The sequence below is a fragment of the Mugil cephalus genome, chromosome 17 (genome assembly GCF_022458985.1).
Source record: "Mugil cephalus isolate CIBA_MC_2020 chromosome 17, CIBA_Mcephalus_1.1, whole genome shotgun sequence".
Lineage (NCBI taxonomy): Eukaryota > Metazoa > Chordata > Actinopteri > Mugiliformes > Mugilidae > Mugil > Mugil cephalus.
Window position 1 is genome coordinate 19,680,850 of NC_061786.1, and position 26,081 is coordinate 19,706,930.

A 26,081-nucleotide genomic window follows, 5' to 3' on the forward strand; every position below is an offset into this window, starting at 1 on the left:
AGCCGCCGCAGTAATTGGGAAGTACATCTCCTTTCAGCGTGCCCATTCATTCCTCTTCTGTTTTTGTTGTCAGAGGTTTTCTTTCATGTTCGGCCAAACGACAACAGAATTAAGGTGTCGGGCCGTGCTTTCCCTACAACAAGCTTCACACCCTAGAAAATGTGCTCCTCTTTGTTTCGGGGTGGACGTTGAAGATATCGACTGATCTCGTTAACATTCCAAGAGACACTCCTGTGCCCCCCCCCCTCTCTGCTCCTCGTCCTCCGTCCTCGCCTCCCACAGCATTTCTACGCTCGGGCCCAGGACACGAGTGGACGGGCTGGGACAGAGCGAAGCGAAGGGGACGTCCCATCTGTCACAGCTCTGATGATGATGCTACGACACCGAGGCTGATAAACAGGAATCCAGATAACTCACCAGATTAATGATTTGCTTGAGCCTAATTTCCTTTTTTCTCTTTTTTATCTCTCCTCTCCCATTTGACCCCCTTCGCAGATTCTCTCCATCCTTTTCTGAGAAAACAGCCCCTTCCCAGAGACCGGCCAGTGCACACAGAAATCATTAATGTTGACCCTAATTGTGCCAATTCCAGAAGCTCAATAGCTCTAATTACAAGGCTCTTCACTGACGCACTCAGAGAGCCGCTGGACTGTCAAAACCAACAATTAAAAAATATCTAAAGGGACAAAGACTGAGAGAAGGGGGCTAAGGGGAGGGTGGCCGCTCCAGCAAAGGCTGACCGGATGGCCCTTTTCAGCTCTTAAAAGCCCAGTTTCTGTAGAACTGAAGCTGGACACCTGCACTAAACACTGCTTCCCTCCCTCGCGGCTCCTCTCCTCCTTCCTTTTAACTCGCTCTCAATGGGCCACACAATGTATCTGAAAGGGAAAAGATGGAGGAAGAGAGGGAGAGGGACGGCGCGGAGGGGAAGAGGACGTGGGAGTCAGAAGTTGAGAGTTTGCGGGGCGGCTGCAGTGTGGGACCGGTTTTATGAGTCGAGTTGATGTCAGGCTGCACAATAATGGAATGTGATCGGTGGAGGGGAAGTATTCAGGTCCTCCAGTGGAGTGAAAGACACTAAAAAAAAATAAGTTAATGGTTTGAAAATGCAACAAATTGCAGCCAAAATGCAGAAAAATTTATTCCATGATGCAGAATAGTGGTCCTCATGTCAGCGATGTACTGTTAAATCATGCATATTCTGTTTGTAGAATCTTAACCTGCAAAGTAATTCATTTATTTAACAGTATTTACCCTGAAATAAAGAGCTGAGATATAAAACAACATGAGAAGAGAAGCACAGACTCATCACATTACTAGAATTTTAATTACCTTAATGTTTATTAAAATAAACTATCTATCTATCTATCTATCTATCTATCTATCTATCTATCTATCTATCTATCTATCTATCTATCTATCTATCTATCTATCTATCTATCTATCTAACGTCATGTAAAGTGAGCATGAAAGGAGCAGGAAGAAGTATAAACGTATTAACCTCCTTATCGCAATGTGATTAATGACCCTATTTATAATGAATTAGTGAGAATTCCTCGTTTCTATTTGAAACAACTAAATTAAGGCCCCTTTTTTTTTTTTTTTTTTTAAATGACGGCTTATTATTTATTTTGCAGAAACGACTTCCTCAGGATCAGAGGCTCTGCCGTTAAATCGAGGTCTGATCTTAAGAATCTGTTAAAGTGCAGCCAGTAATTAGAGGTGGAGTGGCACAGACAGCTGTTTTTGTCCGATCAACCTCTGAAAACAGACACACACACACACACACACACACTCTCTGAGCCACATCCACAGACTCGGCTCGGCCCCCTGCGGAGCCCGTGACAGCTATTGACTTTACTCAATAGATGTTTTCCATTGTGGCCCAAGTACACGGGCTAAATGTCACGGCAGCAGGATACTGGGCTATTATAGAGCATTATATGTCCCTGAATGGGGATGAGAACCTAAAATTTGACCTCGCAATTGCTCGGGCCATTGTCTGCGCTCTCAAAGACTGATGGTAATACACTGCGTGTCCCTGCAGCTGCTGCCTCTCCTGCTCCTCTCTCCTAACTGACCACAGCAGCCTCCTCTCCTCCTCTGTGGACAGTTCATCTTGTAAAAAAAAAAAAAAAAAAAAAAAAAAAAAATTGAAGTGGGCGTGGTCTCACCCTCGTCCCTCGCTGCTATTGGCTCCTCGGAGCGTCAGTCAGCCGGTGCTGCTCCCTCCTTTGCTTTTAAATGAGGTTGCAATGGATACAGGCGCGACTCAACCTGTGGAATCCGCGATGAACAGCTGATCGTCCCGCAAGTGGATAAACTTCATCACCACAATGAGCGCCGCCAAGTCCTGATTTCACGATCCCACGCGTGGCACTATGTGAATTAGTTATTGGAAGGAAAGAAAAAAAAGGAGAATCATTAAAAGGAAAGCAGTCTTTTATCCTCTCTCTGTCTTTTTTGGACCTGTTGATCATCATCAGTGTGACAGACGGACGCACTGCGCCGCGCTCAGCCCGTACCTGCCGCTCCCTGCTCCGCGCTCACCGACGCTCCATTATGCTCTTGTCAAGCTTCCTCATCTTCACCTTCTCCTACTTCCTGGCGCCCCTGTTTCTCTGTTACCTGCCTCAAGCGTCGGCGCAGAAGCCCGGCTCAAGGGTGAGTAGTGGATATATACCTGCCTACCGGCTCGCACTCCCACAGTAAAAACCTCCACAGGAAAAAAAAAAAAAAAAAAAAAAAAAAAAACGTATTTACCACAGTAACGCAGTGTGCCAAAGTTTAGCCAGTGTTGCGTAATTTAGCAGACTGCACAGACTTGCACTTTTCCAAAACACTTTTAGACATTTCTCATGACATCAAGATATCAAGTCTTCAAAGCAACTTTAAATATGTGCTCTGAGGGAAAAATAAGCATTATTGTTATTATTAGAGGAATAGATGCATTAGACCATTTTTTTTTGTGTGTGTGTTTTTTTTGTTGTGTGTCCAGACTTGAACCCATTAATCAAATATTTTTGCTGTGCAATGAGAGTCATTGGAGGCAATCAGTGCACTCATCAGTTGGCATCACATTTAAGAACTTAAACACACAAACATAACAGAATCTCCAGGATCAGAATCACACTGATGGATCTGAAGACTAAATAATAATAACAGCCTTTATTTATTTGATTTCTCGAACCAACAAACTTTTTATGTAAGAATTTTGTCTGGAATTTTAAGACTTGACTCTTGACAAAAAAAAAAAAAAAAAAAAGTTTGCAAAGCTTAAATCCACCAAAATGCAACGCGTGCCCTTTTTCTTTTGATCAATGTGACCTCCTCCACCTCCTCCTCCTCCTCCTCCTCATACTGCAGCATCCCTGCTCCTGCTCCCTTTTCTGGGACAGACCTTTGTCACATCTCTCCATCTCTTTTTACCTCTCCCTCCCTCTCTCTCTCTCTCTCTCTCACACACACACTGCCTTACTTGTTCCCCCTCCACCTCTTGTTCGGGCTTCTTTACAAATACCCACGGCACCGTGCGGGGCAGCGAGAGGGGAATAAGTGATGCGAGGTGGAGGGGAGCAGCATTGTTTCAGTTCACTGTAATATTTGTGGTTGGGGGAGGGGTGCAGGGGTGTAGGGGTGTGTGTGTGTGTGTGTGGGGGGGGGTGAATGTGTAATACTCTCTCACATATTGGAACTATTTCACAGCAAGTCTGAGGCCTTTCCTTCTCTGGAAGTAGCTGCAGCGGCTTCAAACTTTGCTTTGCTGAGAATTGTTCTTGGTGAGAGGACGTTCGGTTTTATCGCATTTACAGGTGATGTGTTCAGGAGATATTCGGAAATCAGAATCATCAGAAGCGTCCGATTAGAAACACAAACCCACGCTGGATAAAATATATGCTGAGAGGCTAAAACCTCACAAACAAAAGCTTTCTGCAGGAGCACGTTTAGTGAAGAACCAGAACATCTCCATCAACTTTATCCCCAAATTAAACTCTCCTCCTCCTCCTCCTCCTCCTCCTCCTCCTCCTCCTGGCATGGATTAGGCACAGAGGAGCAGCAGCCACCCTCGGCCAGGCTTGCACACCCCCACCAAACACCAAACTGGATGCTTTTAACATTGCTCACAGCTGCCGTAATACCACAGCTCACACCCCCACGTTCCACGTTGATATCAGCGGTGAACGCCTGAGCTAATTTCACCTCACTGCATAGCACTGCTCCGGTCTCATTTCCCCGGAGGCTCCATGATGCAATAGACACATGTCCAAAATTTGTCAGAACTTGGGTTAGGGGGGTTGGGCTAACGAAGCTTTTTAACGTTTTTTTTTTTTTGTTCGGCCCGCGCGTTAACTTTGACGTCTCTTTTTATTGCTTTAGTCATTTGTTCGTCTGGTGAAGCCGATGATAAGGATGTGGGATGATGATTGATGGTAGCGGTGCCTGAATAAGCTGCGATGGTAAAAGCACATGCTGCACTGTTTAGTCAGATTAAAATATATGATCTCACTTAAAAAGCGCTTCTCACAAACCCTAAAAATCTCTCTTCTTCCCGTCTTCGAGGATTACCGTTGAGCAGACGTTTGGAGGAATGATCAATCTAATGAGGCAGGTGGTGCAGGCACAAGTAATCAGTTTCCCTCGGGGGGGGGGGTATAAAGAAACTCCAGCTAACACATGAGGATGCTATCGGCTCTTACCCATCTATGCTTAATCCCCCTTCATCGAATCAACCTGTTAGTACCAGGGACGGGATGCTTTGACTTGCATACTTCGGTGACAGCATCAGCGAGGACTCGTAAACTCATTGAAAAACAAACATAAACAGCCCAGACCAGAGCAGCAAAGCAGCCAAGAGTGCATACCTCTGTCCTGGGAAAGAAAGTAGAGTCCCGGTTCAAAAGCGAGAAAGATTCTTTTTTTTAATTTTATTGGTGTGAGGTAGATCTTAGCCACGGTGCAGGTGTGAGTGTTCTGCATGTAACATGTGAGTACAGGTGATTGTTAAGAACGCTTACAGTGCACGAAGGAATGAAGGGAGGGGAGAGGGAAAGAAAGAAGCAGACAATAAAGAGAATTTTTAAGGCCAAAACGTGCATTAGTGGTGCGATCAGTGGAAGTTTGGGATTCTTTCCGGCTCGATGATGAGCAATCACACAGGGGGGAAATTAAGGGAGAAGCGGGGTTGTGTTCTCCTGTTCTCAGCAGCTGCAGAATTCAGGCTTTCTGTAAACTTTATTCCAAACCTGATCTGTTGTCAAGAAGAACACTGAGGAACGTAAGAGGTCAGCAGACGAGACAGAAATATTTCAGTTATTTGAACATCTAGTTAATAGACACTTGATCTGCATCTTGTTTAATGTTGATGATGAGGATTAAATTTATTGTGTCATTTTCCTAAGAGGAGGAATTTAACTTGACAAGACGGCACAGAAATTAAAATATGAACACGTTAAGTTAAGTTGGGGGGACTCACACAACACCAGCTTGTTAATAAAAGCAGCGAAGGCCTCAAAACCCCAAAACACAAGATCCTACATTTCCCACAATGCAACAGAGAAAGCTATTCAATTTAAATCATAGGTTTTCAACAGGGGGCCCGTGACCCCTAGGAGGTCCATGGAGGTACTGCAGGGGGGTCGCAAAATGCTTTGGTTGATTAAACATTTTTTTATTGAATTCCTTTAAATGCACGTTAACATGAATCCATACGCTAGCACAAGACCTGTCAATCTAAGCCTCCTATACACAGTAAGCCCCGCCCCTATTGCTGCTGAGCCAATCACGAGGCCGCATATTATAGACCGACTCTGTAAGGTTCCAAACAATTGGCTGAGAGCCCAGATGCATCTGCAAATCCCAGATGCACGTTACAATATTACGTTACTTTACCACCCTACTGGTGCACATTAACAAAAATGAAAATTTTGAACCTGTGTGTTGTTTGAACAGCTCAATATTGAGTGCCAAATGATAATAATCATGTATATTTGTAAATAGCACCAGGCTATTTGGGGGTCAGTTTGAGGGTCGTTCTGCTTCTCCAAAGCTCACATTTTTAAGTTCTTTCTTTCGCGCAGGGTGCAGGGTTTCTGTTTAGTTTAGTAGCTGGAGTTGAGTTAGTTCAGTCGACAGTTTTCTGTACGAGCTGGAGTAGAGTGCTCTTCTTTGTTTTGATACAGGACATTTAGTTCATTTCACCAGGTTCAAGCATCCTACAAACTTGTAAACGCCACAGTTCTGTTAGACAGAACAAAGACAGAAGAGATGCAACAAAATGCTCTGGACGGACGTTTTGAGGAATCCTAACTATTCCTGCTATGTGCTGGGAACGTGTTTGTCGGTACTTGGGACAGATGTTCAAATGAGGGCTCTTCAGAACAACTTTTATGCAATGTACCGTAAAAGTAAGTTTGAGTTACGCGCCCCAACAGTTGATGTGAAAAAGACCCAGAGCAAACACACAAACACACGCCATCTGGTCTTCATAAGAGAGTTTTCTTATGGATCATCTCACGAGGGGGAAGGAAACTTAAATGGGATTAGGGTTTCTTTTATGATGTGTATCGTGACTATAGACTGATCAGCCACAACATTATGACCACAGACGGGAGAAGTAAATAACATCGACCATCTTGTGACAATTCAGAGTTCTGCTGGGAAACTTTGGGACCAGGCGTTCATTCATGTGGATGTTACTTAGACATGTGCCACCCACCAGACCAGACCAGACCAGACACCCCCACCCCATAGCAATGACACTCCTTAACACACAAAAACACTTTAGGAACAACTCAAAAAGAACAGCAGCACAAGGTGTTGACCTGGCCTCCAAATTCACTAGATCTCAAACCGATAAATCTGTGGGATGATCCACCATAGAGGCCCCTCCCCTCAACCCACAGGACCCAAAGCCCCCCCCCAAACATCAACATTCTGTTTCCAGAATCCACAGGACACCCTCTGAACTGAAGGCCCGTGTCCATTCTCTGACGAGCCACAACTAGATTGGAGGTACAAGGGAAACCCACACGATATTAGGCAGGTGGTCATAATGTTATGCCGGATCGGTGTTTATCACATGTTTGTAATTTGTGTGTGTCAAGAACAGGTTTAGCACTAAATACTTGGCACTGAAAACCAAACAAACATAAAAAGTGATAAGGCCGTGGAAGTGATGAAGCACAGAGCTTTTAGATGAACCTGGGTCCTGACGTTCGCAGACGTTTCTGATTAACTTAAAGGAGAAATTCCCTGAAAACGGTGATTGGTGATGAAGCCTGTGTTTTTTTGTGTTTTTTTTTTTGGGGTTCTTCAGTTGTGCGGCGTTGTGATTTTGTTAGTGATCGTGGATTCTTCCTTTGAGGAATGAGACAAATCATACTTTTTTATCCTCTGGATAATATTATGAATATTTAGATGTTTCTTAAGTTAAGCTGAGAATAGGGCAGAATATAAACTTAACGGTGGTGGCAGTGGATAATCTGTGAAATTGTGTAGAAAAAAAGTAAAAATATTCTTGATCAGAAGTTGGAATTTTAGTGTGATGGAGGTTCTGTAGGATGGTGCATGAATAGGTGCAATAAATGTATAATTTTGTACAAATGCCATTATAAACAAATCATTTTTTTATTATATAATTATAGTTTGTATCAAGAATTGTATCAAGATTGTCTAAATCTTGAAGAAGTTGATTTTTTTTCCCTCTGTGATCCAGACAAACATTTTAAAACAATAAACTTTCTACTGTGACCACGAGGTTTACAGTTGAAGTAAACTTCCACTAAATTTTGTGCTGACATTTGTAATCTCTGAGGAATGAATGCCTATAACTTTAGCAATCCTCTGGTTCTTCCTCTGGCACCGCCACGATGTTAATATTTTTAAAATTTTTTTTTAAATTATTGCACAATTTGACGACAACCTCAGCCCCAAACATTTCTAACCGTCTAAATCCGCTGGTTCTGTTGTCTGCGCTTTGGCGTTCTTTGCATCCACCAGCACGGCCACAGACGAGGGAAAATCCATCATACTGTTGGTGCTGTTAATGAGCATTCTTGGAAACTTTGGGCTCGTTCAGAACAAACAACACAATTTGCGGGAAACGGGACACACCATGAAATAATATGACAACTTTAAACTACTGAACCACAATAAATGTCAAAGTTGTCCTTAAAAAACACACTGGTTCGCATGTGACTAGACACCTAGGCTCCACTTATATTTCTTTGGACATTAACAGATGTCTTCCAGGGTGACTCCACCAGTGACCAATCAAATTGCTTACACATGTTGATTCCCTGTGATGACTGCGTGATCAGCAAATGCATTTCATGCTCAATTTCGGGGCTTTCTAATCAGCGTAATGAAAAGCAGTCAAAGTCCGGCTGAGCTCCGCTCGTGGATCGCTGCTGCTCCGGCTCAGCCTTACTTTTTCTTCTGCGGAGCCTCCTGAGAGCTGTTCTTTACGGGGTGCGTTTTCATTTAATCTTCGGTCCACTGGTGGGAGCTCGGCTTTTCCGCGGTGACATGCACGGCCCTCTTGTTTGAGAGGAAGACCGCCCGTTGAAAGAGTTATGGCTCTCTGTAATCCTTAACGATACGAGCCGGACGGCAGACTTCCTCCTCGCTATCAAAACCCGTTGAGCAGATTAACGTCTGCTCTGCCTCATATTTGAGTTTCCTTTGATTTGAGCGAGTGTGTGGTCTCAGCTTATGTGGCGATGTGAAATCTATTGAAATGTGCGATGCACACACACACATTTACTTCCACCTCCTCACTTCCTGGGAACAGCAGAGACAGCTGACTGTTCTGTAGCCAGGATGTAGCATTAGTGACAAACAAGGAATGCTGTTAATCAGATTTGGAGCCATTTCCGAAAAGGAAGGACGCCTCCGTCTCCCCCTCAGTCAAACTTTGATTTTAATTTCTTCACACGACTTCAAAAGAAATAGGAAGGAAGTCCTTAATGCTCATTAATCACGTGTTTGTCTCCTGACTGATTTCAGCGTGGTGTGAAAATGGGATCTGGCAACTCTTTAACTGATTGGCTGAATCTACTGAATCACACCAGCCACAACATTATGACCATCGACAGGAGAAGTAAATAACACTGAACACTAGACTTCACGATACGATACGTATCACGATACTCGAGTCACGATACGATACATTATTGCGATATTATGATATTGCAATAGTCTGCGTAGTTCAAATTTTAAATGCAGCTTAAAATAGACATTGTATATATGTACATCAGATGACAATAATAATTAATTTGACAAATTGAGTCAAAAAAACAGTATTAATCCAAATGATCCATTTCCAATTTATTGCACTGGTACAGAAAAAGTGGTGGTGGAGGTGCACAAGTTGTACAAGATCGGCCCAAAACATGACTTTTTTGTTTTTCTTTTAAATCAGTATTAAGATGTTCAAAATTGATATTGTATCGAAAGAAAAAGTATCGCGATATATTGCCATATTGATATTTTTTCCCACCACTATTGACCACCTTGTGATGTTGTTACCCCCCCACCCCACAGCAATGACACTCACAGACACACACAGAAAAACAGTTTAGGAACAACTCAAAAAAACATGAAGAACAGCACAAAGCGTTGACCAAAAAGCGTTGACCTGGCCTCCAAATTCACTAGATCCCAAACTGATCAAGTATCTGTCAGCATAGTGCTGTGGCTGATACATGTTAACGATAAACGTGTGCTCATTAAACTCGTGGGAGAAACACAAAGACTTGAATGTTCAGATCCTTTCGGTTCTCGACTCAGCTGCTCTGCACCTTCTCCACAAATCAGCGTTAACATTTTAAATATTTAGCAACAGAAACATGACTGTCATGAAATGAAGAAGTAGACGTAAGCTCCTTTAGTCAGTTAACATCAAGACACAACTCGATTACCAATTCAAAAGAATAAGAAGACAAGAAGAAGAGTGCAGCTTTTCATACCTTCCTGTCTATTTTCTCTATTTTCTTTCCTTTTTATAGGTGAAGCGTGTTCATTTAAACAGCATGAGGGATGGCATTTGCTTTAGAGATTTCCTGAAAACTAAACGCTAATTATCGGACAAAAGTGATTACCTCGGCCCGTTAAAAGCGCGCAACAGTAAACAATTAGTCCTGACTTTGGTGGACAACTTTCATTGGCTTGTTACGTCTGCGGTCGTCTCACTTTTATCCTCCTTTTACCCCATTTGACGAATCCACTTGTTGGCTAGCGAGGGAACGCAGTAAACGGCTGGCGATTAATGACACAGGGGATGCATTAGGTGGTCTTATGTGTCTTTACGTGTTGTTGCATCGCTTGTTTGTTGTTGTTGTTGTGGCCAAAGGGGATAATGAGCCGATCACACGTGAGCGTGGAGCTGGCACACATAGACCCCACTCGCTCGGTAATGAATCCATCTGTGCAGTCTCCTCAAAAGAAGTGATGTCATTCACGTCAAGGTAATTTTTACTTTCCAGTGCGCAGAATCTCATTAAGCCACGTACTATCAAGCCTGGAGGGTTGCTATGGCAACTAAGGCATTTCATATTAAAGTTCTTTTTGTGAATTATATAATATATTGTTTTAATATATTAATTTACATTATTGTGTCCTTTCTGTGTATATAGTGTACATTAAGTAATTTTTACATAGCCAAATCTTGTATAAATATTTTTTGATTGTAATATACATTTTATTTTATTTTATTTTATTTTACTTTACTTTATTATGTGGCCAAGTAATTTCTCTTGTTGATCACAGTTAATATTATTAAAAAAAAACAAAAAACTAATGCATTTTCATATTAAACTTTTTTTGGGGAATTATTTTATATATATTTTTTATATATTATGAATTGATTTATTGTTTTAATTACATTTTATTTGTTTCACTATTTCATTTTATTTTATTCTATTTTTTTTATTAATTCAAAGTTAAAATTATTAAAAAAATAATAAAAATTTGGCTTTTAATTTTTCTTTGCTAGTCTGCAAATAGATAGATATAGATATAAGTTATAATCAGCTGTGACTGTGATGGAACGAACAATCCTCCAAAAACTGTCCCAGACAAATCACGTTTAATTAGCAAAAGAACATTTGCTGCAAAGTACAGATGAAATTCTGCTGTTTAAGGACACAAACTAACCAGAAGTATTTAAATAGCGTCATTGAGTGTGGACTGCAACGCTACATTTTTGAGTTTTAACAATGACGGCAACGCAACCGGCGGTTTCCAAACACAACACTTACGGGAAGACTTCTGGCAGCAGGTTTGGAATCTTATCTCTCTTGGCCTCTCGTGGAGACCACTGAACTAACCGAATACTCCAAACATGACTTTGTATACACTTATCTTCCAGAATGAAGCATATGAAAACACCACAACATATCGATGTAATCTACCCCAACTATGCTTGATAGCAAAATGTCAAATGGAAAAGCCCACAGCAGTGCGGTGTTTGCGAGTAAAGTTCCTCAAATCACGTACAAGTCAGAAGTGTTTTAGAGTTAGATGTGTGAAAACCAATGCATCAGCTCTTGTTTGACTTCTTTAAAGCTCCAGCCATCTACCAATATCAATTAATTAAATATACATATTACTGACGTACGGTGTAGATGGTGCATTTATTAAAAATAAAAAGTCTGCAGTACCTCGTAATGTTCAACCATTCATTTTGATGAATCATATAATTTAATTAGGTGTCTAGAGTCTGCTCACAGATATCCAGAGTGTGCAGAAATAAATGTGAACCTCTGGAGGCTGGAGTGGTAAAATACACAAATACTAAGTTGTAAAACATGCACATGTGCAATAAAGACAGTGGCATTCCACTTAAAGGAGTCACTGCTTTAATTTGTCTTGGCAAACTGGAACGGAGCCACCGCTACACACCTGTGATCCGCTCGCTGTGGTCGGTCTGCTGTGGGTTTGTGGTAAAAATGCGGCGCATCGTCATCGTTAGGGTCAATTTAAGTGTCATTTTCAGCAAATGAACACACAAAGACACGTTTACAAGCCTCGGGGCGCATTATTGCATGTGTGAAAAATGCTGTGTGACGCCTTTCACGGTTTCAGAGACTGTGTGATGTGATGAATGTCATCATTCAGAGTGAGGGGTGGACCTCGGGGCCGCTCCTGCCGTCAAATGAGATCAGGTTCGACACATTCGGGAGAAGAGCTCATCTAAATACCCCCTTAAAAGCTTTTACAATAAGGTCCGAGGTGTCTGAACTACTGATGGTTGGGTTGCATTGTGGGTAATGTAGTTGCCAGGCAGCGTTAGCTTAAAGAACATGAGGAACAGTGTTCGGGACAAATGCATGAAACATTCACTTCGTTTTGCAGCTTTGTGTTTGTCCAGAGTCGTTTTATTCCACCTGAGCATCTGAGATATAAATCAGCCAAACTAAACACGAGTTATTCATCACTTAAAAAACAGCTGACAGGTGTAATAAAGGTTTATATTGTGTTATATGATTTTGTCCAAAGCGTTCTACTCCCCGCACATAAAGCCAGCTGGAAAGTTTTACCTTAATCACATTTACTGTAGCACATCTGCAGATTTGTTTATTTACAACCTTTCACATCAACCATTTTAAGCATATATATATTTATATAAATGATCATTTTCTAATCACGCTCTTTCTTCTTGTTCCATGGCTGCGGGTGGAGCTGGAACACATTCCCTGCCAGTGACAGTAAAAGAAAGGCCATTTTTGCTAATGCCGTAATGGTTGCACAACGGGGGTTTGCGTTTCACTTATTTTATGAGTGGTGGTGAAACGAAAGAGCTCGGGGGTCTGTGTTCTCCCGGCTCGTCCGCGTATCTGTGGGGGAATTTGGCTCGTTAAATGTGAGAATCTCATTGCTTATTGTTCCCCGGTCCAGATACAATCACCAAACCACCGGGTAACTCCCCTGGTGATTTACCTCTGGCTCATCTCTGACTCCATCTCGAAGGTGGGCTATCAGGGAAAAAGGAGGACATCACGTCCTCTCAATAACAGAGACCCATTAAAGAGGAAAAAAAATACACATTTCTTCTTATTCTCCACTTTGCAAATTAACAAAAGGGCATCTGTGCGATTGTTAAAGTGGGTTTATCCTCTTGGGATGCATTCAACACTCCATTAAGTTCTGTAAAGGTTTGATGTGAAGCCTGTTTCTCTGTGATGTAACGCTACACTTTCAGGTAATTAATGTTATTTAGAGCAAAGCAGGTTCACTAACAGCTCCTGTTACATGTTAATGTGTTTGATTTAGACGTGTTTGTTTGGTTTTGATTACGAGGCGACGGGTGGGACTCGACCTCAGTCATTATTGGCCTAACAGGAGGGGCTGTATTCTCTCAGGAGATAATGCCAGGTCCCGTCATCCTGGTTTATACCCCAGCAGCTGATGGCTGTCAAACAGACCTGGGTCTGAGAGTGACTTAAAATAACTCCTGGCTGTTTGCTTTAATCTCCATATGTTGCCAGACAGGTGGGGTTTACCACATCAGGACGATTCAGATAATGTTTGGTAAACTGGAGACCACGGGAAGGGGTGACAATGTTGTCTGTTTGCCCCGAACTACAAACCTCCCTCATCTAGTTAACCCCGCTGTGTTTATTTTAAACACGTAATCTGGCTGTCATTCAGCGCATTATCTGGACAGTATTTAACTGTGACACATTAAAAGTAACATTCCTGCAGAAAATCACACTCGGCCGGAGACGAGACTGTGATACAGGACAGAGTCTGAGGCACTAGATTAGATGAGAGTTTAATATAGACCTGTCATTCCTCCTGTCTTTCAAGTGATGGTTGATTTAATCTAAAATTTCCCGAGTAGGGCGGCACAGTGCGTCTGTGGTTAGCACTGGTGCCTCCCAGCGAGAAGGGTTCGAGTCCAGCTTGGGTCTTTCTGGGTTTCTTTCTTTCTAGAGTTTGCATGTTCTCCCTGTGTTTGTGTGGGTTTTCTCCAGGTTCTCCTGTTTCCAAAGACATGCTCGTTAGGTTAATTGGTGATTCTAAATTGGCGCCCTGTCCAGGGTGAACCCTGCCTCTCGCCCGGTGACAGCTGGGATAGGCTCCAGGATAAGTGGTAGTAGAAGATGAGATGTTGGCAAGTATTTATTGAATGAGTTTCTTTTCTGTACAGTACCAATGAAAGTCCTGCACAACCCAGAAGCTTCCTCACATTTTGCATCTTTACAGATCATGTAGTTGGCTGTGACTCGTCATAAATGTGCGTCAGTGCGTTGTTGCAGAGAGAAAACAGAATTGAAGCTTAGCACATGAACAGTAAACAACTTTTCCAAAAGTGAAAGGATATAAAATCACTTCTACAGTTAACTCTTCTAATGAGGCCATTTTTTGTTTGTTCTTTACTAAAAGTATTAACTTAGTGAGATTTATTCCTTTGTTTATGGCACGAATGAATGAAAACGACCAAGCGTGTCCAGCTACAGTGTGTGCAGGTTTGCTGCTGACGTGTTGCTCACTGATGTTGCCTAATGTCATCATCTGTTTAAAAATGGACTCCTTTATGTATTACCCAGGCAGAAACCTCCAGGTCTGAGCGATGAAGCCCACGCCAAAGTGCAAAAAGTTGCAGTTCATCAAGTCGCCACTAGAGGAGCAAATCCCCATCGACCTGCATGTTAAAAAGCCCAAGTTTCCAGCGACATTAAACATGTATACAGCCTGATGTAAAAAATGAACTTGGTCTCAATAGTTTAAAATTCTGCATAATTAAGGGCGTTCCCACTTTGAGTGACAGGTGCTAGCCTGAGCTAACAGGTAACGGAGAGTTGGGTGGGCGGGTCTTAACATCCAGGCTGCTTTAGCTCCGCCCCAACACAACTCTCATGTCCATATTTGGAGCATCTGAGTGTGGGCAGAGTAAAGTTCATCCAACATGGCGACTACAAGCCCCGCCCACTTCGAGCTTCATTTTCGAGGTTCAGAATCCAATGGGCGACGTCATGATGGGTGTGTCCATAGTATAAACAGTCAGTGGTGGTACCGCATGTGTCAGGCTGGAACATGTTACTAATGGTCTCATGCTGGAAACGTCTTGTGGTCAGCTGCTTTTTTTTGCTTTAACAGAGTCAGGCTACCATTTCCCCATTTCCTGTCTTAATGCTAAGCTATGCTGAGCTAACTGGTTAACTTTTATCATTAAGATGCGACAGAGGTATCAATCTACTCACCTCACTCTCAGCAACATAGAAAAAAAAAACACTGAACTCAAAAGCTTTAATCTGGTATCAATTTGTGTTTTGCGAGAAAAAGATAAATCACAGGTTTATCTTCCTTCCAAGGAAAATTTTCAAGAGTCCCTCGTAACGTACTGAACAATAACTCATGCAGGTTTACAAGCTGTTAGATACGATATGCACCCTGGTGCCTTAGAGTTATTCTGTGGAATGAATCAAAAAGTCACTCGCTGAGTCACGTTTTCCCTGCTTTTAAGAGTCCTTTATTAAAATATTAACCTTCAATTGACGTAAAAAAAAGGGACCCGCGGCAGTAAATTGTGAAGCTTTTTTTTTTCCCTTTTTGACCTGCTAGAGTCTCCGGTTTCACCTTTACGGGAGACGAGTCCGTGGGTGGGACGGTATGACTAAGAAAATGTGGGAGAATTTCCACTTAGCGGACAATGTTGTCTCAAAATCTGTGGCTTTACTGAGACAGTGGAAGGTATAAGAGCTGGATCCATTAAGTTTGTGGGGAGGACGGGTCAGCCTGTGGGCCAGACTCTGTGTCTCTTAACCTGGAGGAGTGGCTGGATGGTCCCTGATTTTAGAAGACGTGCCTTGGATTACCGGTTTAACAGTTCATCACAGGAACAAACCGCTCTCTGTCCACAGTACTTTGACTCAGACACTTAACTGCCCTGAAATAAACTGCTTTTTTGTTTTTTTTTTAAACGATGGTAAATCAGTTTTCTCCCAGTATGATGAAATAAATATCAAAACAGCAGAGTATGCCTCGTAATTCTTGAATAAGAGTCAGATATAGTACAGATTCAGACTTTTGGATCGTTCCTGTCCTTCCCCCCCGATGCCAAGAGGAAGACACGCAAAGTAAAAATGAAATGATGTGCTATGTTTTCCTCCCTGTCTGCACTTTCTCATGAGGACGCACACCATGATTTAGTTTTACTCGGAGCTATCCGACACGAGCTCTTCTATACCACGCTTCTGTGCCAAGGCTGAAATCACATTAAACTGTCTGGCGCGTTGTGGACGTATTGTTAGAGCGCGGCGAGGTGCGTTGGATTCTTCTCCTTCTTCTTCTTTTTGTTTGAATTTCTTTTCCACCTTTTTATATAAGGATTTTAACGGGTTGGAGCTCGAGCGGCCAAGAGTGTCTCAGAATTTGGAGATTTTTAAAAGACATGATATTTTATGAGGATAATAAATCTGTGACCTTCCACTTTTAAACACGCTGCCCCTGCCCTGATTTTATTCTGGCACATACTGGACGTCTACTGCCTTTTTCTTCTGTTTCAGAAATAGTCTTTCTTTGTGGACGTATATGCATAAATCTGCCCTAAGTCTACCTAATGTTATATTTAGTTGTAAAAATTATCGCATTAGGTTAAAATATTCTATTTTTTTTCCTGAATTAAACTCTATTCATTGCAGTAAAACAAGACAGATTTCTTTTCATTAAAATGAAGAGAATGATCCAGTGACTCTTGAAACCAGCTCTGAGATTTATAAATCAACGTTCATGACCGTCATAACTGTCAGCGCTGGCAGAAGCGGTTTGGTATCTGTAAAGAACAAAAACCACAGAGGACTGTAAATAGATTATTATTTTTTTTTTGACCTGAGTCTCATTTTCCCCACCACGTTTTTGGCTTCGTTCGGTTTTCTACAACAAGTTTTAAACTCCTGTGTGTGTGTGTGTGTGTGTTTTTTCCAGGTCATTAGAGGGAGAGACAGAAATGTCATGTGGCAAAGAATGTTAAACTCAAGTAGTGCTGCAGCTGTGGCTGAGCAGCGAGGCTTCGTGTTTAGCATCAGTTGGTTTTAATTTGGTCTTAGCAACTATTTAAAAGGTCTTGATGGATATTTAATAGTTTGCCATGAAATTTAGTGCAGACATCCATGATCAGATAGACTGTTTAGAGATGGAAGTGCTTCTCCAAAGTGAAGCCAAAGCCAGTAGAGCTCCCCCTGGTGACTGGCTACGGTAAAGGTCACAAGCTCCACCTCCTCCGTGTTAGTAGATGTTAAACACTAAAATACTAGTGAAATAGTTGTTTTTCAAGGATGGTTTCTGCCATTTTCAGATAGTTAATATAGTACTGATGCATGTTCAAGTGTCAATTGTTTGGATAAGTTTCATTTTAGTTAATTATTCGACATTATAGAACCAGGATATGACATAATGGTGACTAACAGTTGCCCTTAATAGGCTACGTCACTGTGACGTCACAATGTTAGCTGGAGGCAAAACAGAGTGAGGCTTGAAACGCTGTCACTTTCAACCATGAAAATGACGTCTTGCTGTATTTTTTGTGCCAAGTTTTATTACATACCAGCCACTGCCAATTAAAAGAAATGATTGTAGAGTGAGACAATCAACAACTACTTCACACACTTCTTATCAGATAAGATTAATATGTAACAGATCGTCAGTTTTAGCCTGGAAAACATTGTGGGTTAGAATAAATTGTTACTCAAATTAAGTTAAGTTGATTGATATTTGGGGGATTCTTGTTACATGTTAATGCTAATGCTAATCACAAGCTAACGCAACATTAGTTGTATGTTTCAGGGGTGTCCAAGCAGTTGGTTCCACTGAATTATTATCATATCTTTGCTGGGGAGACTTCACTTGATAAAGACCAGACTTCGTCCCTTCTGTGTCCTCCTTTGGTCAAATCGTCCATCCAGTTATTAAGAGTGTAGGGGTCAGTGAATATAGTCTCATCAGTCAGAAAATAACACTCACGGTCTTGAAGAGTGAGTGTATTAGTATATTCTCTAAAATATCCATTTTTGCCAAAACAGTCCGTCGAAATATGCTAACCAGTGTTAACAAGCTAAAGTGTTTGAGATGTTTTGCCTCCAGTCAAGTCCCGCCCCTCAAAACACTTCACATTGTTTACAAACTGTGGAGGGGTCTATTAAATGAACAAGAAACGCGAGTCAGTGTTCCTGGGAAAATAGCATCAGTTGGGCCAAAGCAAGGAAGTGGTGACACGTTGTCCATAATTTTACAGTCTGTGATCCCATCAGGATTAATTGTTAGTATCTTAGCACCACGCAGACGTTCATGTCCTGCAAACCTAAGGACACAAGCCTTGGTTTTACTTTGGCTTTTGGCCGGTGATATGAAGCAAGACTCCAAACACTTCACTGTCGCTGTGGGTTACGCCTGCGTATGAACGCTGAGCTGGCTTCCACTTTTGCCACCGCTGCATTTTTTTTAACGGACATCAACGTCATGAGCGATTAAGCAACTCTGATTTTGTAACACTGTCACTCATAGTGTTTCGATAAAGAGCTACGAGCACCAGGTCATGTCATAAATCAGCCTTCAGAGAGCCGCTAGCATGACATCGAATGTTATTTGGTTCCATTTACTCAAAGCAAAACGTTATCTTGCCATTTTATCGAATGTTACACACACAGTTTCACTGTAAATCTGTAATAATTTCCAAACAGTCTTCTAAATAAACACTACTCTCACCGTAGACAGTGGCTTACGGGTGATTCATTGAAGTGGCCACTGATATTTTAAAATCAAATTTGCTAGAAAAGTGGCTGAAGCCATTTTTCTAGTTTGGCTTTTGTAAGTTTTAAAAGCAGTGTATCAATGGAAAGAACGGGAGGGTTTGAAACAGACCGGCTCCTTTAAATGGATAGTAACACCGATGCAAAAGCACAGAAAAAAAAAAAAAAACTGTTTGACGAAAACTCCCGGTGATTCATTTGTGTATGAGATCCATTCGTGCATCAGCTCTTTCATGACATCAGCAGCTTGGCACCGTTACGATCTACACTTTGTTAACGTTTGTCTGATTGCTCCTTATATGTTCAGAGAAAATCTGTCTCCAAGCAACATTTTGATGTTTTCCAAAAATACTGTTGTTTAGGTTTTTTTTTTTTTTTAATATTTGGAAGTTGGGCACTGTGGTTAGGAGAATATGCAAGCTGAAGGCACACACATGCATTTCTAATATAGATCAGTTGGAAAAAGGCCTCCGATCGGCTGATAGGAGTTGGCACGGGGGAGGTTGGAAAGCGCGCCCTTTGTTTCTGGTTACGTCTCATTTTCCACCACCTTAACTTAGAGTACCTGCCCTTAACGAGATCTCCTGTGTCGGATTCAAACGGCACGACGGTAATTACTTTAGAGAGCTGGGGTGCAAAACCCATGAAGTTTTTTCCTACTCGAAAATTACTTCACTTTCTTTTTTTTTTTCATGTCTTATATTAAACTGAGCAACCACTAAAGTTCAATCATCATTTTCAGATAAGAAAAATCAAGTACGGTTCAACACGAGCTGACTGAGGTCCGCTGCTCGTGCTGTTTTCACAGCAAACGATTCTGGTGCTGCTCAGTGCACACCTACTCTCTCTACTCACTAACCCACAACTCTATCTGTCTGGCAGCGTTTCCCCCCTGAAATCCTGTAGAGCTTAAATATATTTGAGGCAGCTGCGGAGCCAAGAACCATTACTGCTGTCAGAGGGAAGGCCGTCGTCCAACATTGGAGTAGAATGGACTCACTAATAGATCACGAGTAAAGATCTTGGGAGAGGGGGATGAAAGATTCCCATTGCTCTGAGTGTGGTTTGGCTACTTAAAAACTTAATCAAGGTTCAACCAGCCTTCAGCCAAAGATCAATTAGAGAAATTAGGCTGAGCCTTTAGCGCGGAGCAGCTCACACCGTTGCGTTGCAGTAGCCTAAACAGAGAAAGGCAGCAGCAGACAAGCTGTTCAAGCAACACAGAAATGTTTTGAGCAAAATGTACCAGTGACCCATGAGCCCAATTTGTATGTTAGTTTGGCCAAATCTCAGATTCCACTGAAAGCTGCCTTTGTTCGAACACAGGGAAACTAGCAGGGAAGAAAAGGAGCCAAGAAGAAAGAACAAACCAATTTTTCAAGGAATGACAGAAACAAGCTCTATCTGTCCCGTTCCGTTAAAACATGAGGTGAATTAAGCAATGAGGTGTTTCTGGGTTTCTTGTTGCAGTGGCTGATTGGAGACAGAGACAGTCACTGCGGGGTCATCTGCTCGCGGACGCAGGGGAAGCCGGTGTGCGGCTCGGACGGACGGAGCTACGAGACCGGCTGTGAACTGCAGAGGGCGCGCTGCAAAGATAAGACGCTCACGCTGGCGCACCGAGGACGCTGCCGAGGTGAGAACCAAACTCTGGGTACGTCACAAACCTTCATGGAGACATACAAGACTGTTTGTCAGGGGGCATTCAAAGAAGCTCAGGTGTGGGATTATTCTACTCACTCTTAGAAGCAGAAACGATGAGAAGTTGCTGGCTGTGTGAGTTGGCACTAAAAGGCTGTGGTCACGTTGCTTCTCCTTGGATTTATTGTACGTTACATCACACGGCAACAAGATTTTGGACGTCCTGCAGGACTGATTACTTTTACTAAATTACAACATTGTGGAGAGTTGCCTCGGTGTGTGAGCTCCTGCATGTGGGGCTGAAGAGATGAAGCACAGAGACAAACCATATACTGCCCTTTGAATGCTCCAGAGTTTGGCCTGAAACATCCAATAAATACTTGACATCCCAAAAATGTTAACAGCGCTCAAAAGGGTACAAACAAATGGAGTTCATATAGTTGAAACTGCACAGGCGTCTGCGTGACCTCTTCTTTTTGTCTTTAAGGCAAAAACTGGGTGAAACTAGATCAGCTGCCGGCGGCTCCTGCACCAACGTCCACGTCTGAGGGCAGAGACCTGGAGCTCAAAGGTACCGATGAGACACTAATGAATGACATGAATGACACATTTATCTCTGATGCTTCAGATCAAACCTAAAATCCAACAAATCTAATATAATCATATCATTGATGGGAACTTATAAAGCAATAATGCATGGCCGACTTACAGCTAAAACCCCTTGCTAACGGCTAATGGTGTTAGCTAACGGCTAACGTAAGCTAACGTTACGTAGAGGGAAAAAAAAACACATTTCTGCTTACTTTAAATCACGGTCATTTGCAAACATTAGCTTGAAATTAAATTTGAATAAAGTATTTTAACACAACATGCCAACATTAGTGTCACATATAAAGTATTTTGAAGCCACTGGTTATTGTTAAATCCAAATTACATCAAGAGTCTCCGGTTATTTCACTTATTAATAAAGTCCTGTCTCCCGTTTTTTACAATTTCTTCTTTTGTGGAGCTGGTTGATTGGTGAGAAATGGGGAGTCGGAGAGTATACACCAAAGAATTCATGTGGGAGTCTTCAAAAGAAGATTTGTTGACTTACACATAACTTGTTAATGAAAAAAATCAAAATGACTTGTGTTTTGAACAAATGTAGACAAATTCAAAACATACTATGTTCAAGAGAGAAACTGTTATTACATGTTCTTAGATTTTAGGCTTTTTTTCGGTGCAGAGTTGTTGAGGTTTCAGATGTAGCCTGCAGCCACAGCCGCACCAGGAAGTTTGGGGAAACTGGAACTGAATGAGAAGATGTCTTTCATTTTCCGCCTATCTGCAGGCGTGTAAGCTTTCACAGACCGGGATCACACACTTCCTCTGTGTCTGGACGGCAGCCACTCAACAACAGTAGAGATTGATAGAGTCTAGAGTCAAGGTTAGAACTTGGCATTTTATCCCAAAGTTCTAAACCCCCGCCACACCTCTTCCATTAGGAAAACATCACCCCGAACCAAATGCATTTCTGGAGTGAATTTCGCCCCCTCCGTTCGGTGAAGCTCGATTTAGTTTCATAATATCGGAGGTGCGCCAGAGGGGAGGGAAGCCGGGCAAAGCCCACTCGGTCTTTGCAGAAGCATCAACTCTGTTTTCTTGTAATCAAAGTGCTGATTTCTTCAGGCAGGAAGTTCACGAACCAACTCCCATGTTTACAGTGACACGGCTTTGTTGAGGGGTGCGTGAGAATCGGATTAAACACAGCAGATATATTTCAGAACAAGGCATACAGGTACAACAAACAACCGCCAATAACAGCTTACGCATCAACAGGCAGGTCCGTTTATAAACTGTGAATAAAGGACAACAAATGACGTCGTTATTCAGCAAGTGAAACGATATAATTGCAACAGATGTGCCACTTCTGAAGGGTAAAAAACATAAATAACGAGACCTTTTCAGTGTTCATTAGGATATTCATATCTTATCACAACAAACGACCATCAGCCAACAGCAGATCGCTAACAGACGCTGATCATGAAGCTGTTTTTACAGTTCTCAGTCATCCATATCCAGAAAACAAGAAGAAACTAGACTTGTTTCTTCAACGTATTTCATCCAAGGACTAGTTGCTAATCTCCTAAGATGCAAATCTTATATATTTTATTTTATTATATATGTTATATATTATTTTCTATATTTTATTTTTATTTTTTATATTTTCATTTATTTATTTATTTTTTAACTATGGCTGTTTTTACTTGTGGTTTTCAAGACTTTTTTTTTTTTTTTTTTTTTTTTTTTTTTTAAAACTGCAACTGAGCTACTGTGACCAAACCGTTTCCCTTGTGGATCATTAAGGTCGATCTGAGTAGAAGAAGAGGAACATCAATGGGTGTTTCCAGAAACTGTTATAAACTATGATCTATAACAACTACAAACTCACTTATAAATGGAAATTCTGATTTCTTTACCCAATGAATGATGCTCTAATGAACCACTATTTTCCAGTCTCAAAGTATGAACGTGGTGGGGGGTTTGACCTTTTGGGGAGAGATTCAAAAGACTCGAGAGCTGAAGAACCGTCTCTGTTTTTTTGATCGTGAGCACTACAGAGTTTAATGAGCCCTTCCCCTGAAGCAGGACTAAAACAACTCATTTATAAATTCATGTAACCACGTCCGGCGTCCTCGGTGACATCACCTCTCTGCTCCGGCTCCGTCTGTCTTCTACTCTGAAGGAGACGACATGTCTGTCTTTTTTTTTTTTTTTTTACACTAAACTATTATTAATCCAGGGAAAATGTTTTGCCAAAAGCGGACGACTGCGGTCGCTCCGGTCGACTCCCCGGCGTGAATATGTATACAGGAAGAGCTGGACGTGAAGTCTGACTCCACAGGAGCTGGGAGTGCAGTGAAAACATTACAGTTAGAGCTGAGGGGAATCTGAACCGGTGACCGGCCCACTCCAGTCTCTGACCTTTAAAGCTGAGAGCAGCAGCTACGGCTCATCGGACACACAGAAACACAAGCTCAATTTCCACTGACGAAATATGAATGTAGAAGACATGACTCACAGCGTAGCGGCCGTAGCCTACATCTGGCACAGGCAGGGGTCAGTGTCCGGGAATGTGTTTATTTTTTATTTCTTTTAACAAGTGTATCATACAGTCTGTCTGGAATCTGCTTTTTTTTTTTTTGAAAAAAGATTTGTGAGCAACCATCACTAAAAAAGGCTGTTTATTAATGAAACTGTAGAGCAGAAATGACAAAGATGCAGCCTGTGGGCCAAAAGCGGCCCTGCCAGTGGGGCCAGTCTGGGCCTGTGGGATACATTTATAAAGAGAAAGGAGGAGGAGGAGGAAGATGTTGGGGAGCAGGACAAGAAGGGGCACGTGTAGAACAAGAAGAAGAGAAAATGAAGGAGGAGGATGATGAAAAGGAGAAAGGGAGGAGGAGAAGTAGTTGGGAAAGGAGGAAGAGCAGAAAAAGGAGAAGGAAGATGACATCATTATGATGCTGGTTCCAGATCCAACTGTATGTGAACTATGAGTGTGACACGGCTACAGTAGAGGATGTAAATGAATGAATGAATGAAAGCCTGGCAGAGGCCAGCGGTAGTAAACCGCCCCCCCCCACCAGTCCCCCCCTAGGTGTAAACAGGGTGCTGTTGACACAGAGCACGCGTCTTCGGTAGCGGTTTGAGAACAGGCTGCCCTGTCTATGTGTTACAGATGCGGGTCAGTCAAAGTGTCGCGCTGAGAGGAACCAGGCCCTGGAAGCGAGGAGACCTCAGGAGTCCATGTTTATCCCAGAATGCAACGAGGACGGAACGTTCACCCAGGTCCGAGTGTGAATCGCGCCGTGCACGTCCTCCAACAAACGTCATCTCTGATGTGTTTTTCACGTTTTTCTTTTATTTTTACTCCTCCGTGCAGGTTCAGTGCCACACTCTGACCGGTTACTGCTGGTGCGTGACCAGCGACGGGAAGCCAGTGAGTGGCTCCTCCGTGCACAACAGGACCCCGGTGTGTTCAGGTACTGGTGATGGAAGGGGCAGGGAGGGGAGGGGAGGGGCTTGCAAGCTTGCATCTTCTGCAGCGCCGTGTACGTCAGCATTCAGAGTAATATGCAGCAGGTTGCATGACTAAAACTTTCTGGTCGTGTGGTTGTATTTGGGTGGAGAAGAAGCAGCAGCAAAACATGCACTTAAAATTTTCTCTTGTGGCTGCACCTTGTGCCAGAAGTTCCTGGAACTTAAGTCACAAAATGGAAATGTGTTTGACCTAAATAGCCCTTTAGTACGTGGACGATTTCTAATAATTCAAAAAGCCTGATGGAAACAGTTTCATGGATATTGGATGTTTATTGGATCAAAGATAAATAAAGGTAGAGAGAGTAAATGATGACGTGAACTGATGCTAAAGCAGCGTCAGAAGGTTTTGCGTGTATGAACAGCGCTCCATACATACTATGAGCACATGTGTACTGCATGGCATGTGGCTTATAGCAGGTGCAAGGTCAACGAGAAGGCTAATGGCCGTACACGCTGGGGCCTCTCAGCCCTCCAGCCCTCCAGCCACCCCCACCTCCACGTCTAAGTGCTCTCAGGACTCTGCACACTCATCCTGGATGGGAACACTTTATGATAATCACCATCATTTTCCCTCAGAAGATAATACACAGGGGCCTTTGCCAGAGTTGGATTGCACAGCCACTAGAGCATATGGTGTAAATTTTGTGAGAAGAGTGTGGTCGCATGGCCCTCTAAAGCCGACCAGAGGACTTCCCCCTCTCCCTCATCTCTCCCTCTGTGGCGTTTCCTCCTCTCCCCGTTCCTTTATCGGCTTCTATCTACCTCCATCTTCCATGGCTTCTCTTTTCTCTGTAGGACCAGCTTTTGCCACTAATCACATGTATGGTTTCCCCCTGGCACCTGCAGCTTCTCAGTCCTTTGAAGAGAATATCTATTCCATACTTGGAAACCACACTGAACTGGTAGAAGTTCAAAGCTGTAGTTACTTTTATTTCTTTTCTTTTTTTTATTTTTTTATTTCTGAGCAAACAATTCATTGTACGTTTAGACCCTGTCTGGCCAGAAAGCGGAACAGCGCATTCATTTGTGCCTGTGCTTATTTTGAAACTAATCCGTCTTTTTGTTGACCGCAAACCATTCTGTATCTCTTCTGCATATCTTACACAGTTCTTCTACAGGGAATCGATGTTAGCTTCTCCCATTTTGAACTCATCAGCTCTGCGTTCCCTCAAAGGTCACTGGTGTTGAGACGGTTTAAAATTCATAATCGAACCAAGTCGATGTTCTGAGTTAACGGACGACACAGCTTTACGTTGCTGAATTAACAGAAACTACACTCTTACCCTCTTTACATGCACAGCTTAATCGAGCTATGCTCAAAATTCGACTTTCTGAATGCGGCCCTTGTCCCAGTTTACATGCAACATAGAAAAACGAATAACTGATGGGAACATGTCCTCCTCCTCCACACTAGGTGGTGATATGTGTCTTGTCAGTGGGTTAAAATGGCCCCCTTTCCGGTTGACCTATTACTTCATACGGCAGACTGGCATTTTAAACAACAACAAGATGGATCATAGTTCAGCTTTTTTAATCTCGTACGTAATGTGCGCGCTATCGCTCGTACCCCTTGTTTAACTTCTTCTTCAGTGACCGGCTTTCTAGGAT

The 26,081-nt window shown here is 42.4% G+C and overlaps 1 protein-coding gene across 6 annotated transcripts in view; it reads left to right on the forward strand.

Moving 5' to 3' along the window:
* Positions 1-2,271: 2,271 nt before the first annotated feature.
* Positions 2,272-26,081, forward strand: part of smoc1 (SPARC related modular calcium binding 1) — a 57,303-nt gene continuing 33,493 nt past the window's right edge. For 3 of the 6 annotated variants that reach the window (XM_047610570.1, XM_047610571.1, XM_047610572.1), the window contains exons 1-5: positions 2,274-2,664; positions 20,220-20,385; positions 20,878-20,961; positions 24,112-24,221; positions 24,316-24,415. In XM_047610570.1, coding sequence (XP_047466526.1) covers positions 2,563-2,664; positions 20,220-20,385; positions 20,878-20,961; positions 24,112-24,221; positions 24,316-24,415 — 562 coding nt within the window. In that variant the 5' untranslated portion in view covers positions 2,274-2,562. Of the gene's footprint in view, positions 2,665-20,219; positions 20,386-20,877; positions 20,962-24,111; positions 24,222-24,315; positions 24,416-26,081 lie in introns of all 6 variants that reach the window. The other 3 variants (XM_047610567.1, XM_047610568.1, XM_047610569.1) reach the window with 2 other exon arrangements.